At 44.1% G+C, this 13,912-nt stretch overlaps 1 protein-coding gene across 6 annotated transcripts; it reads right to left on the reverse strand.

The window, feature by feature from the left end:
- Window positions 1-208: 208 nt before the first annotated feature.
- Window positions 209-13,826, reverse strand: LNP1 (leukemia NUP98 fusion partner 1). 6 transcript variants are annotated; one of them, XR_012626570.1, is made up of 7 exons: window positions 13,633-13,826; window positions 12,434-12,589; window positions 10,813-11,053; window positions 4,024-4,263; window positions 2,785-2,902; window positions 2,063-2,119; window positions 1,821-1,950 (listed from the first exon to the last, which is right to left on the reverse strand). XR_012626570.1 is itself a non-coding variant. In XM_074851808.1 (6 exons), the coding sequence occupies exons 3-5, from the start codon at window positions 10,960-10,962 to the stop codon at window positions 2,792-2,794; spliced, it is 501 nt and encodes a 166-aa protein (XP_074707909.1). In that variant the 5' UTR covers window positions 10,963-11,053; window positions 12,434-12,589; window positions 13,633-13,826; the 3' UTR covers window positions 1,814-1,950; window positions 2,785-2,791. The 6 variants fall into 6 exon arrangements, 5 of the variants coding, with proteins under 5 accessions (XP_074707887.1, XP_074707897.1, XP_074707878.1 ...); XM_074851808.1 differs by lacking the exon at window positions 2,063-2,119 and having other exon boundaries at window positions 1,814-1,950; XM_074851817.1 differs by lacking the exon at window positions 2,063-2,119 and having other exon boundaries at window positions 1,863-1,947.
- Window positions 13,827-13,912: the final 86 nt, after the last annotated feature.

Here is a 13,912-nt window from a genome sequence, read left to right on the forward strand (position 1 = left end):
CGCTCACGAGATGTGAGGGCAGGCTGCTACCTGAAAGGATGTATGTGAGAGGTTTTATCTGAGGAACTCGGGCAGAGCTGGTTGTGTTCCTTTCTATCCAGGTCTACTGTAATGCAGTCTTCAAATTAAGGCTCTAAAAGGAAAGCCATCTGCATGGAACTTCATGAAAATTCAGTCTGGATTGGGGAGGACAGGAACTGTGCATAGGAACATTTTTCAGTCAGATTTATTAGTTTATAATATATGTTACCAGGCAAGAAGCAATTTACAAGCATCAGCAAGGTTTCAATTGCTTTCTTAGATATCCCCCAAAGCCCTACAAGAAAAACAATCCTTTAATGGAGATAAGTGTTACAAAGGATGCCCTAAGCTTTTAAAAGGTTGAACATTCAGAATTAAGGCTCTAAAGTAAAATAAAAAGATCTATGTTAATGACAGAAAATCACAGGAAGAATACCCAGCAGACTTTGACTTTTGCTCTTGACTTCATTAGTCTTCACTCTCTCTAACTGGACTATCCAAAGCAGGCTTTCTCTATGCTAGGCCTGGGGAAATCATTCCCAAAGATGGCAGGGTTCTTCTCTGCAGGGAAGACTTACATGTTGAAGAAGGGGGCATGGAGGCATTGTGGGCATGTGTATGTGTTTGAGAGCATGTGGAGGTGGATTTCCTATGCATAGAAGGAAATCTTACTTACAGTTGGTGAGACTTACACCTGAGTTCAGAAGATCTTCAGCCAGAGGAAACAGAGCTTTCCTAGACAGAGTTTTCCTTTCCTCTGTCCATAGACAGAACCAGTTCCCATTCCCTTGGTTTGGCCCTAGTTCTAGAAAAAGGAAAAAGGGAAAAGGGTTGCTATGCCTCACCTTGAATGTGTGGCAACCCCTTGAAGAGATTATGTAGAAGTATGAGAGGTGGAACATCTCTGTACTAGAAAGCTTTCAGCAAGGCTCAAATTTTGATGAGGCAAAACTAGAGATGTCGCAAAAGAGGTTGGTAGCTATAAGGCAGGGCTATAAAGTAGTAAATGGGGAGGGGGAAGGCCACAAAAGAAGCAAGGTGATGAGGTTAAAGATGGGAGAAAGAACTAGTTGTGTAACTGGGCAAATGGGACTGAGGACATGGGAGAGGGCTGGGGGATGCCAGAGACAAGAGTCATATTGCACAGTGACAGGGAAAGCAGAGAGAAGTGAGCCATCAGGGAGGTGTGGAAGAGAACACGTGGGCCTCTCCTCTATCACCTCTGTAAATTGCAGTCGGGAGATTGTCGAAGCAAAAAGGTACCTGCTTCCAAGGCAAATCTAAGTGAATGTCAGGGCCAGGAAGTGGGTGGCCATCTATGTGTACGTTTTTCCTTCCCAAACCTACCAGTAAGCCCATTTTCAATTAAAACAGAAACATAGGTTTTGGATGACTCTGCACAGCTCTGTAATACATACATGCTCTCCTCTTAAACGAACACATCCACCAGTGTCCTGCCACAATGCTCAATTTGCCTGAAACCCTCTTACAGTGGTTAATTGCTAACTTGGATCTTGCTGCAGATATGCTCCTATGACAAGGGTCACATTCCTAACAGCAAAACTAAAGACAGGAAGGTAGTAACATGGTGTCAAAGATGCAGTCGAATTTTAGTTTACAGGTTAGGGTTTATTCTGCCTAACAGGCCTCTTCTAGTCAAAACAAAACAAGAATGCTCCTTCTGCTCTTCAGGGGGAGTGTTAAAATTCATTATCTCAATGCATTCTAGCTGCCTGTGCATAAACATCCTTTCTCAATGCTTGCTTGTGATGGAAACTGTTTGTTGTGTTTTGCAGGAACAACTACCGAACCTTCATCTTCTTCTTGCTCTCTCCTTGGCTCTGATTTCCCTTCCACTCTCTTGTGAGCCTTGCTTTTTCTCAAATGCAATGTTTCTCTTTCTCTTCTCTCCTTCATGCCTTCAGGCTGCTAAAAGGCAGGAAAAAAATAGCAGAGAATTAAAAGCAACTCCCACATGAACAAAAAAATCTCATTATTTTATTTCACTAGTAATGTATAATAAAATATTCCAGTAACCTACCTCAGCAAGATCATCTTTAATATGATGGGCTTAAATTCAAAGCCTCAGCCAGTCACCCTAAAACTCAGCAAGAGGCGACATGCATTTGATTATACTCTGTGTATGGTAGGAGGGTCACCTGCCTGGAGGGCTTGAGGGAGAGAGCAGACAGGAGGGAAAAGGGAGGGGCTCTGAGATTTCAGCCCAGACTCCATGTTTCTGTTCTTTCACATGATCCATCTTTATGTGCCCGAAGGCTGGTCAGTGCTAGCTGCAGAGACCTCACTGAAAACAAGCGCTGAAGGTCATGAAGTGTCCTCAAAGCCACGTTTATAAAACAAAATATGCAGGGAAGGAGATGAAATGGGATTACCTTTCCCCCACTTTTCGTTTAACCTGTGTGGTCATGGTGGTTTGAATTGCACCCACAGAGCTCTGAATGCAAAAAAACCTGCTCCATCTGGAGCTACAAGTTTAAGCCCACTGCCAAATTTCCTTCCAGATCTCTAACACCTATTGCTTGGTTCTTCAAGATTCTCAAGTCTTTCATGTCGTCCCACACTTCAATAGTGACTGAGGGAATGACACAATTTGGTCTGCTTGAAAGACAAATTAACATACAGCCCAGCACACCTCACTGTGGGTTACAGAAGGGTACCAGAATGGATGTTTTGAACTGGAACTGAAGCAGTATTTAGTGCATTATGCTCACTGTACCTATCATACAATTATTACACACTCACAGACTTTCTAGCCGTAGCCACTTTTGAGAAATGATAAATGATAAACCAGACAACCACTGGTGAGGGTTGGCACATGAGGCAATGTGAAGTTCCAAATGAAATAAATTCTGAGTAGTTCCTAAAGGGGAAAAAGAAGATTAGAGAATGCACTTAAAATCTTAACAGTGGCATAACAGAGTTGTCATCACCATAATTCTGCATATTCTTAGACAACTGGGCATGCAAGGACTGTAATCGTGGGACTGATCATATAATGATGCTGGTTATTGAAAAGAGATTTTTTTTTTTCTCTTGTTGCTGCACAGAAGGTCTGCAAGGAGAGCTGAAAAATACTTCTCCATACAATCTGTCATTGTCAACAAACAGAAAAAAAAAGATACTTCCTTCTGTTGTTATTTGGTGCTAACGTCAAGTGTTACTCAAGCACAGATTTTTCAATAGGGTGACTGAATTGGACAGTGTTCTTCCGATACCTCCAAGTGAGTTAGGGTTTATTACCCCTTCTTCCATTGTATGATACACCAGAGATTATGTATCATCATACTAAAAATGTGTTAAAGTGTCATAGAAAAAAGGTTGTTATTGGCTATTTCATCAACTCAAACCATACAGAAAATGCTCATGCCTCAGGACACAATGATGGGGGGAAGAAAAGGATTAAACGGGGGGAGAATCCCCTGCTGGCTGCATACCCTTACAGTGAAAATATGTTCAGCCACCTAAAGCAACGGCTGGGGCTGCGCAGTGACGTGGAAGAAAGCAGATGGACGGAGTCCCAAGGGGTAAAGGAGAAGCCTCTCAAACACCACGGTGTCTGGCAGTCTTACAGATAACACCGTATATCGTTAAACCAGGTCAGCAGCAGTGAGAAAGAGAGCTGGGTGTTACAGCAAAAGTGAAGCAAACCTGGTTTTATGTTGTCATGTTTTGTTGGCACAGCTGTAGGAACCTCTGAAAACATTGCCACAGCCAGTGCGGTGTCTCATTTTGAAGATAAACATTTTTTAATAAGTCTAGATGGTAACACAACATCAAGAATTCTCATACTAATGCTACTACCACTTTAACCTTGTTTGCACTACTGTAAGGACCACATAATTCGAGAAATTCTAATGAAAATTTATTTCTGCTCTTCCCCCAGCAAAGCCACAGCAATCACACCAGGGATAAAGCTGGCCTGCTTGTTGGGTAGTTTGGGTTTCTTTCTTCTGAAGTGATTTTAAGTTTGTTGTTACCTACCAAAGAAACCGAGCGTTTGCTTTTGAGATGCAATTTCTTTTCAAAGGACTCTGCAAACTCCTGGATGGAGTTGGATCTTGTCTCTGGGCTGTCTGCTGAAGGTGTTCTGATTGCCTTCCTGTGGCAGTGGCGTTTGACATCTTGGTCTTCTTGAAATTCCTTGGAGCCCTTGAGATGGCCTGAAGATGAGCCTTTGGTAGAAGCATGAAGTCGTGTGGTATGGAGGGAGGAAAGGCTGGCCTGAAAAACAAGAGGTCTTTTTTGAGTATTGAATACGAAAGCAGAGCACACAGGTCAGATTCTTTCTGCTGCGGAGTGCTCTCTGAACAATGGTACAGAATGAAGGGCCTGGCCCAGACTCCTGTATCTTTCCTTTTATGTGGAGGAGAATGACACTGCCAAGAGCTTGCTCTCCAGAGGCAGCAGCAGAATTTCCTTTTGTTCCTGGTTTTGACTATCTAAATTTTGGCACTCAAATGAGCATTTTGAATGTAAAGTGTGCTGGGTCCTCTTACTGCCCACTGACACTAAAAGGAACTGGGACCCTTCAGAACCTCAAAACCTCCTGCCACACATCTGGCAGCAGGTTCTAGGCAGGGCTCTCAAAAAGCAAAGATCCAGCCTTTTGTGGCCCAATGAGCCAGATATGGGGTGTGACCCACAGGTGCTCCAGCTCTTATCAGATGTTTGAGTTCATTTGAGTGTGACAGCGACGATTTATAGCCCAGTTGTGTCAAATCTTCAGCATGGCCTACTTGCAGGCAAGATGCTATATCGTCTAGGTCTGAATTTCCTGCTTGTTTCTTGGGCAGGTTTGTCCTGAACTGGTGAGGGAGCACTTTCAGGGCACTGTGGGATGCATCCCTACCAGAGAAATGGTAAGAAACAGGCTTCCTACAATTACATTTGTAGGGCTAAAGTGGGGAGGGAGTAGATAGCTGTTTAGTTTCCATGTGGTTCTATTTTCCCAGGCCTGGCCTGCAGATAAAAGCTATTGATCTGCATCAGCTGTGTTCAATTGAACGTCTGTAAAGGAGATTAAACTGATACAGAACTGCTGTGTCCCATGGACTCATCTGCTGGTGACTTCAGAAATACAGACCTGTAGAAGAGATGGGTGGCCACCACCCAGAGCTGGGCACGGCCCAAATCCTGCCAGCCGTTGATGTTTTTCAGGGTGAATAACTGACCACTGGTAAGATGCAGGTACTGAAAATTGTGAGAGAGAGATGGAGGTACTAAAAATGAGACCCCCACAGGTGTCAGGTGAGGGCACTTCAGGCACCCAGCTGCTGCAGGCATGTTTGAATGTGTCCACATTTTGTATAAGCCTGGCGCTAAGCCTTCAGTGACTGGGTAACCCAGAGAAGCTCTGCTGGCTTCAGAGGAGCTGTGATTATTTGTAACAGCGGAAGGTCTTTCCCACAGATCCTGAAATGCTTTCTAAGAAAATCCAGGAGAAAACTCTACATTCAGAGTAGGGTTTGTTGGGGGTGGGGTGGGATATGTGTGTGTTTGTTTGGGGTTTTTTTAACAAACAACAATGGAAAGAACAACCAACTTGGTATAGTGGCCACATGAATCCACAAACTTGGGTTGCAAGGGAAACACCTCCCGTATACGTTCCCATTGACTCTGGCCCAGATGCTTCTCTAAATGTATCAGCACAACAGGGACCTACGCAGCCTTCCTCTGAATAGTGAGACTGTGCATCCGCGTGGTTGTGACTACATCACATTAGACAGACCTGATGAGAGGTGCTAAAAATAATAAATCTTACACCTGACAGAAGCACCTAATGCTGAAGGGTTTTCAGATCATACCATAATGGTTCAATTTCTTTTCCAGACAGAAGCTTACTTCAGTAACTAGTATTATGGACTGCCTCTGAGAGCCGTGGTAATGATTTCTGCCATACTATTTTTGCTTTGGTTTCAAACCAATCAATACAGCTGTAATTTCTCTAAGGTCATATTGTATTGTTATTTTAAAAAGCATCAAAGCAATCACATTGTGCTTGAGGGACAGGAGTACACATGCCATGTCAAGCTGAACAAGCTAAATGTCTTGTCATTTTAATGGCATCAACATAGATTGTTTCCTGGAAATAAAAATTCTCTCTCACTAAAAATCACTGGTATTTGTTCTTAGAGGGTTTGGGCAAATAAAACAGAAGGACAGCAGAAACGAGGGATGGTATTCTATCAGTCCTGCTTTGCAATGTTTGTGAATGGTTTATTTTACTAAGACATTGCTTTTTAATTTCCCTTCACAGATAGAACTGTAGTTAAGCCCTTAACAAAAACGTTGCAGTTCACATACTGACATGGCAGCAACAGTCCAGAAAAGGGACAGGCCTTCCTCCGAAATCGTATCTGCCTCGGTGGACTAAGGGTAAAGCTACACCTACATACCTACGCAATCATAGTGCTGTGACCGTGCCTCCTCTCACAGTGCCTCTGCATGATACGTACCACCGCAGCCAGGAGGACAGCGTGCTTGTGAGTGTCAGCATGTTGCTGTCTAATGGACACAAGCCTACAGAGGACAAGCATGAACATTTCATGGCTTGTAACTAGAACAGTACATTACTCTTATTTAAGATTGACTCTGTGGAGAAATGATAGAGTCTTTAAGTTCAGCAATGAAGCGGATCTGGCACTGACTTCAGATAAGATCCATGGGGCTTTCTTCCTGGTTTAATACTTACTGGTTTAATCCTTCCTGATTTAATACATGCATTTAATACACACGTTTGGTGCCAAATTGATTGCTTGGTAACACTGTAAATAAGAAGGGCCGTAGACTGCTTTAATTTATGCTTCCCCTCCTGAAGTCTCAGCAGCTGCTGGCAACAGAGACTGCCTCTGTATCTGCACACTCTGGTGTCCACCGCTGCCGTCCCTCGCCAAAGGTCTCTGAGCACAGCGCCAGGATCTGCTCCTGGCCTTGCCCCAGCTGCTGCCTCGTGCCTACATCTGGTGCTTCTTTAGCGAACTCCCCGTGGTCTCTGGCTCCTACGATCTGACCTTGAGCGGTTCTTACACTGGGGAAGCGGGGAGGAGGTGAAACAAGGGACAAGGCATGTGAAGGAAGATTGATAAATGCTCCCCTCTATCAAAATGGGGAATTTCTGCCAGGGCTGGGAAAGCCAGAAGCACCAAGCATGCTCTCAGGGGTTGTTTCTCACTCCCTTGAGTACTCCCTTTTTCTGCTTGAGCCTTTGTGTAAAGGCCAGTCTCGCTCAGTGTATCTATTGACACAACAGCTAATCTTTTGCTAATTGCTCATCTAAAACACACAAAAAGTATACAGACAAAAATACTTCACAAAATTGCTGTCAATACAATTTGCCTATTCTCTTTCTCAATTTCTGTTGGAGACAAGATAATTGCTTCCATCTTTTGGCCTTGATCTGAGAGCTTGCACAGCTGTCAGTAAGAAAATTAATCTTCAGTGTGTGAGCAGGAGTGTTCATTGTTTGCTGAAGTTTACACAATGACCCCAGTACTTCAGGGATATTTTGGAACATACGACATTCAGATGCTGTCCCACAGCTTCCTTTCCTTCCAAGAAGCTTATAGCCCAGCATACATTCCTTAAAAATGTTTTGGCCTAGGCTCCAACTGATCTGTAGTAACAATACTGTGGTAGATGTTCAGCCTGACTTTAGTTTAAAGTAATTGTTAGTAACTTTGACAGCAGTCAGTCGTTCTGCTCCCACTCTCAGCTGTTTCTTACCAGATTTTCTTCTGTGAGCAGCATTGTCTACTTGAAAATGGATACATTTATAGGGTTGTAAAACTCTTATCAGTGCTCCTTTGCCTCCTATCTTTTCCCCATAACAAAATGTCTGGGAAGTAAGAAACTGTCCTGAACCAAAATGATGGAACATAACTGGAATGTGTCAAGGAGAATCATAGCTGGAGGCTTCAAAAGGGGTATCACAGTTAATGTGTCTAAAGTTTGCCAGGGGAACAAGCTAACTAAAGGAGATGGAAACACATGACTTAGTTTTCTCAGACAGTTTTCACATTCAGTGTTGGCCCACAGCAACATATACAACTCTGACACTTTTCAGGGAAGTGGAGTTGCAAGTTTTAGGCTGTCTTGCCAGTGACTCAGTGATGGATGAATATAATTTTGTGTTCCCCTCTGCAAAATGGGAATGACAGTAGCAAAAGCATTTTGCAAAGCTCATCTCAGTAATGTTTGTGAGGTATAATAAGATATTGGGGGAAAAAAAAGTGAAAATTGTTGTTAGTTTGGGAGTTATTCTACAAACCTTTATCCATATTTTGGGGGGTGCTACCATGATAGGATGCCACAGGACTTTACCATTGTGTTTGAGGTGAGAGCGGTGGCCTGAATGTCTTTCTACAGAACAGGAAAAACTACAAAGGCCAACATACCAGTTTGGAGCTGAAAGTGACTTCCAGCGTTATGCAAAACCACCTTTTGTGCTATACTGCTAGCATTTTGCTATGCCATACCAAAAGGGTCCTGGTGCAGGTGCAGCTCCTGTGGGCAGGACTGCACTACAGCTGACGTGTGTGCAGCAGCCCTGGACGCGAGACAAAGTGCTGGCTGTGCTGTTTTGGCAGTACCACTGTATCTGCACAAGGAACTTTTGCTAACAGCTGTGTCAGTCAGAACCTGCTGACTTGATTTTCACCCACACACGGAGTTATCTCCATTTACAACGTTGAGACAGGAGAAAGGGTACACTGTGATTGCTGTAGAGGTATTGACTTACGGAAGAGATGCAGTCTAATCTCAGTTATTATTCCTCCTGATTAATAGTGCTGTTCCGATAAAATGAAGACAATATTTCACTAACACCGATAAGCGTTTTGAATCTTACAGTAGTTATAATTTGTATTAGCTGTGTAAAAAACACACATCTGGGTGCAATAGCAAGTTGTTGCTCTCAACAAGGAGTTGCTCTTTCTGAATGTATTTCTAAGGAATTATTAGTGCCCTTTTGTTTAACATCTAGATTTGGTTTAAGACAACATGTTTTAGTGTTCTTTGTTACCAGCTAGTCAGAGATTTTCAAATACAAAAGTTTCATCTCAGAATTTATCCCCGAATCATAAAATCCCCCAACAAATCTTTCCTTCTCGTTCCTCCCGTTAATTTCTGTCACTGAGAAATAAAGCAGTTCAAATTTATCTCTCTTTTATAATACTACTGGAGAAATTTGTGTGGAGCATTAATGTAAAGGCCAGATGATAATTTTAGTTCATTGAACAGTAATTTCAAAAGTCACAGTCTTTCTGTCAGCTAACCTAATCCAAGTTCTAGGTATGGATTCAGGGATGCAACTATAGCAAAGTATTTTAATAGCTATCAGCTAAGCATTTAAATAGCTTTTGAACAAACTGAATATAAGTGCTTCAAATGAAATGTATGTGTACACACAAATACACACACAAATATAAAAAAACACACGAAGATGTGTCAGCAGCTTTAGCCTGTATTGGGGCCTAAAGAAATCACAGATGCATAGATCTCTGAAGGACAAAATAAAATGCAGTAAAATTAATTAAAAAACCCCATTAATAACCACTCTGTTTTCAGGCATTCTGATGGATTCCATCGGCAAAACTGTAGCTCAGAGTCTGTCTTGCAATCTGTGACCAAGGTGAAATATAACCGTAAATAACAGATGTGGCTGATCAGTTCAAAACTAAGGAATGAAGGTTACCTCTCCAGCCTGTCCTGAACTCAAAGAGGACGAAGGTGGCTTTGGTCTGTTTGGTTTTTCTTAGCTAAATTTTTTTAAAACGAAAAATCCCACAGCTTAGGACATGACAGGTCCAGTGGAGAACTTGCAAGGTGAAAATACAGCATGACAGAAAAAAAAGTTTGGAAAAGATTAGCTGTTTCTCCCCAGTATAATAGCATTTGCTTTGTCACAGCTTTGATGATCTAAGGATATAAGTGAAAACTGGTTTGTAAGGAAACACAGTATCTCTGGTAAGCCAACTGATGTAGTTGGAAAAAAAGAGACAGGTTTGGACCACCTAAACGTTCTTTTAGAGCTGAAATAAAAGCAACAGTCTTCAAATAAAGAACAGATTGTGAACAGCTGTTTTTAATTTAACTTTGATAATTGGTTAGACAGTTATGAGCTGCCTTAAAAATCTGGTTCTGCGTGTGAAACCTGCTCCTTTCCCAACTATTTGTTCATTTAAGAACAATGAACGTACTTCTACCTTAAAATCTTACTTCACGGTATAGTAAGCTTTGCTATGTGTCGCATCCTCGTTTTCAGAGTCAAATGTTTTACACCAGGAGGGGCTGCATCCTCTACTTTAAATTAGAAGTTACACCTGCAAGCGTACATCTTCCTGGAGACAGTATAGTTGCAGAATTAGATCCAAACCCTCTGAACACATACCAGGTTATATAATTTTACACATGAGAACAGCCTCATTAAAGACAATGTTTATGTATGTCATGGTTTTTACCTCTGTCAGGTCATGCTGAGCACAGAACACCGTAATACGTAGTTAGGCTGTTATTCCACCCTTCTCCTTACATTTCTGGTCCTGTTGTCACTTATCTTGGAGTCTGCCAGTTTTCTTGCATTCCAAAGGCGCCGGAGGCCTGACCCTGGCAAGTTCAAAAACCAACTAGCAGCTGCCAGTGGGAACTGAACTTACTTGGCAAGGTGAACCACGCTCACTCTCACACATCTCTAGGGCAATGCCCCTGGGGATGGCACTTAACTTTATACATAAACCACACATGCACAGAGAGAAAACTGCACACAGCTCTTACCGGAAGGGAGGCTCTCCTTTCACTAAAGGGTCGTGTCTGACGTTTCTTGTGGCCTCTACCCTCTTTCTCATTCTCATCGATCAAGTTGTGGCCCCAGAAGCTGCTCATCCATTTGGCAAAGGAAATATCATCATCCTCTTCATATTCCATGTACAGACGCTCCAAACTTGGGGGGGTCTCCCAACGCGACAAGGAAAAGCAAGGTCAAACGCCACCACCAAGCCAGTAGCCTCACACTGTTCTGCCAACAAGAGGAAGCGGAGATGTGATTTCAACTGGTCTTTCTGCACTCCATCCCCCAAAACCTGTCCCACTGCAGCCCTGGGCACTGTGTAAATATAAAGTCAATCCTTTCTCATCTCTCTCCAACAAGGTTTCTTTTAACCTTTCCATTACAGCGATGTCCAATATGACACTGCCGCAGGGGGCTGGTGGGAAGGGAAATGTGTTGGCTACTCCCTGTGTGTTGCTGTTGAGTGCACCAGCTGTCAATACCAATGGAGAATTGCCCACAGTTACATGCCTGGGAGGTGCGTACATGAACCCAAAGTAGGCTTGTGATTTTGAGAAGCAGAATTGACATATTGACGGTGGCCAGAAACTGGCACAGCTGCTTGCAGAGGCCTAACTGGCTGTGTGGGAGGACAAATGGCCCACTCCTCCTGTGCTGCCCTCCCTCCTTGACTTCCGTTGTCTCTGCTCTTCCTTAGGTATTCAGGAAACGTGGTTTGTCTAAGTAGAAGAAAGCCCCCACCTGAAGAAACCACTTGTTCATTTTTGGTTTATGACAGCCAGCGTGGACTTGCATCAGCTGCTTTTCACCAGAGTCATTTCATCTGCCATATCAGGGTTATGGGAGGCCCTGCCTCACTTGAAGGCACACAGAGTAAAAATGCATCTGATTCCTCCTCCCCAGCCCTGTGTGTGAGCCATATAGGCCCCATCTATACCACAAACCAGAACAGAGCTGGGGACTGTTTTCTGAGCCTGAGTGTCTAGACTGGTCACAACTGCCCTACTTGGCGCTGTGCTGTGGGTCTCCTCAAGGCTCTATGTACTGCACTGTGGCTGTAACACCTTGTTGTAATTTTTGTGTCTTTTTTATTTCAAAATATCTGATATAACACAAAAACTATTGTGGGCCATGAAACTGTTGTTTATATAGTGTGAAACGGGAAGATGTCTTACATGTCCTGGGACATAGCAGAAGGACAAGGAGGAGGGCTTTGAGGGTGTAGAGCCTGTTGGGATAGTGCTGGAAGACTGCACAGGAGGAAGAGACCCAAATCTAACTTCTTACTGGAAGAAGTCCCTGGTGTGTGCTAGGTAGCTAGGTGTTCTCCTAGGCATTGCTGTGGAGATGCTAGCTGGCCTTGGCCAAAAGTATGCCAAAAAGGTTGCTGGCAATTTAGCGTTACAGAGAATCAGTGGTCCAGCATTAAACCTTGCTCCTCGTCCCCAACCTGTTTAGCAATACAGATGTAGTAACAAAACTCCAGTTTCATTCGTGTGGGTGTAGGTGTGAGGTTTAAGTACAATACTCTGATGTAAGACTCTTCATTCTGAATAATAGGGGTGAAGGGATCAACTGGGCATAGAGGCCTATGTGCCCGAGTTTTACCTTGTCCAGGGCAGATGAGATTGTGATTAGCACAAGGACCTGGGTGTACGGACGGCATATCCTCAGACGCTGTGTATCAGAGCTTGGAGACACAGCCAAACTGCAGCGGGCTGCTTTCCTGGCAGAGGCACAGATGGACAGGAGCGAGAGGAATACCTGCAAAACAGGACAGTAAAAAGACACCTGAAGCAATAAAAAGGATGTGTAGGCTCATTTTCCAGGTGGGGAAGAACACTCCCAGCAATATTCTGACCGCCTAAATTTGACTTACGACCTTGAGGCTACCTATCTGTACAGGCAGGGTACATCTGAAGGCCTACGCTAGCTGATAGGAAGCGTCGCGCGGGCGGAATTCAGGCTGCCCCAGTCGGAAGCTATCGGCCTGTTGATACATATTTTCTATTTTATGGTTCAAGTTTCTTCTCTGACACCTGAGACAGAACTGCAGCCTGTCACGTGGAGTAGGAAATGCTTCTGCCATGCTGAGACAGGTGACAGGGAGAAGTGGGAGAGGCCGCCCCACAGCTTTGGCAAAATCTGCTCACATCAATAGTAATAATCCATAACTTAAGGGAGACACAGCTCAAGCTGTTCACTGCCAGGCACCAAGATATATTGACTCGCAGTCCAGCAGGGCAAATTTTACTTGGACTCCTGGGGTATTTGCTTTGGAATCTTAATGTTGTTTTTATTTTCAGTCCTTTTTTTCTTCAGTGCAGTATGTGTCTTCACACATATTCCTTCCATTTCCCTCCCGCCTACAATGAATTTCCTAGGCATGAGATGACTAGTGCTATTTGAGTAGCAAAAAGGATCAAAGCCGACTGCTCTTCGTCCTCAGCCAAGTGCTCCAGGGAAGTTAGTGGAGACACAAACATAAGTTTCCTCTGCCTACAGGTAAGGAAGCTAAGTAGGCATAGACACACACATATATAATGTATATGCATATACAATATATATAAAATTCCAGCATCGCCTATTTATTTTTATGACAGATTCAATTAATAACTAAAAAAAAAAAAGAAAAATGGCATTTATAACAAGTATAATTTTGCTTCAAAATGTTCCAGCACAAAGTCCTAGAAACTTTGTTAGCAGTCCAGAAACTCCTTAGGTGCAAAATTAACCCGGACCTAAGGACAGACTCGGACTTTTTAGGCCCGGGCTGATGAGGTCCTTAGGCCGGAGTGATGCGGTACCTTGCACACCCCGCGGCCCCGGGGCACCCTCACGGCTCCGGCATGTCGGCGCTCCGGAAGCTCCTCCTGCACGGGGTTAACCCGGGCCTAAGGCCGGGCTCAGCCCTCTCGGCCCCGGGCTGACGCGGTCCCTCAGCCCGGCGCCGGGACCCGCTCCCAGCGGGGCGGGCAGGGCCGCGGTTCCCCCGCCGCGCCCGCAGGTGGCGCCGCCGCGCCGGGAGGTGGTGGGGCCGGAAGTGGCTGCGCGACCCGCGGGCTCCCGGCGTGCCCCGCGCGGCCG

This window comes from Strix uralensis, chromosome 2, assembly GCF_047716275.1.
Source record: "Strix uralensis isolate ZFMK-TIS-50842 chromosome 2, bStrUra1, whole genome shotgun sequence".
Classification (NCBI taxonomy): domain Eukaryota; kingdom Metazoa; phylum Chordata; class Aves; order Strigiformes; family Strigidae; genus Strix; species Strix uralensis.

Bases quoted from the DNA above. Each gene is read 5' to 3' on its own strand.
- LNP1 (XM_074851786.1), bottom strand. From the start codon at position 10,962: ATGGAATATGAAGAGGATGATGATATTTCCTTTGCCAAATGGATGAGC. The intron at 4,264-10,812 runs GTAAGAGCTGTG...CTTGTTTTTCAG, and splicing joins AAAGGAGAGCCTCCCTTCCG to GCCAGCCTTTCCTCCCTCCA. The intron at 1,951-4,023 runs GTAGGTAACAAC...CCTGCCTTTTAG, and splicing joins GCAAACGCTCGGTTTCTTTG to CAGCCTGAAGGCATGAAGGA.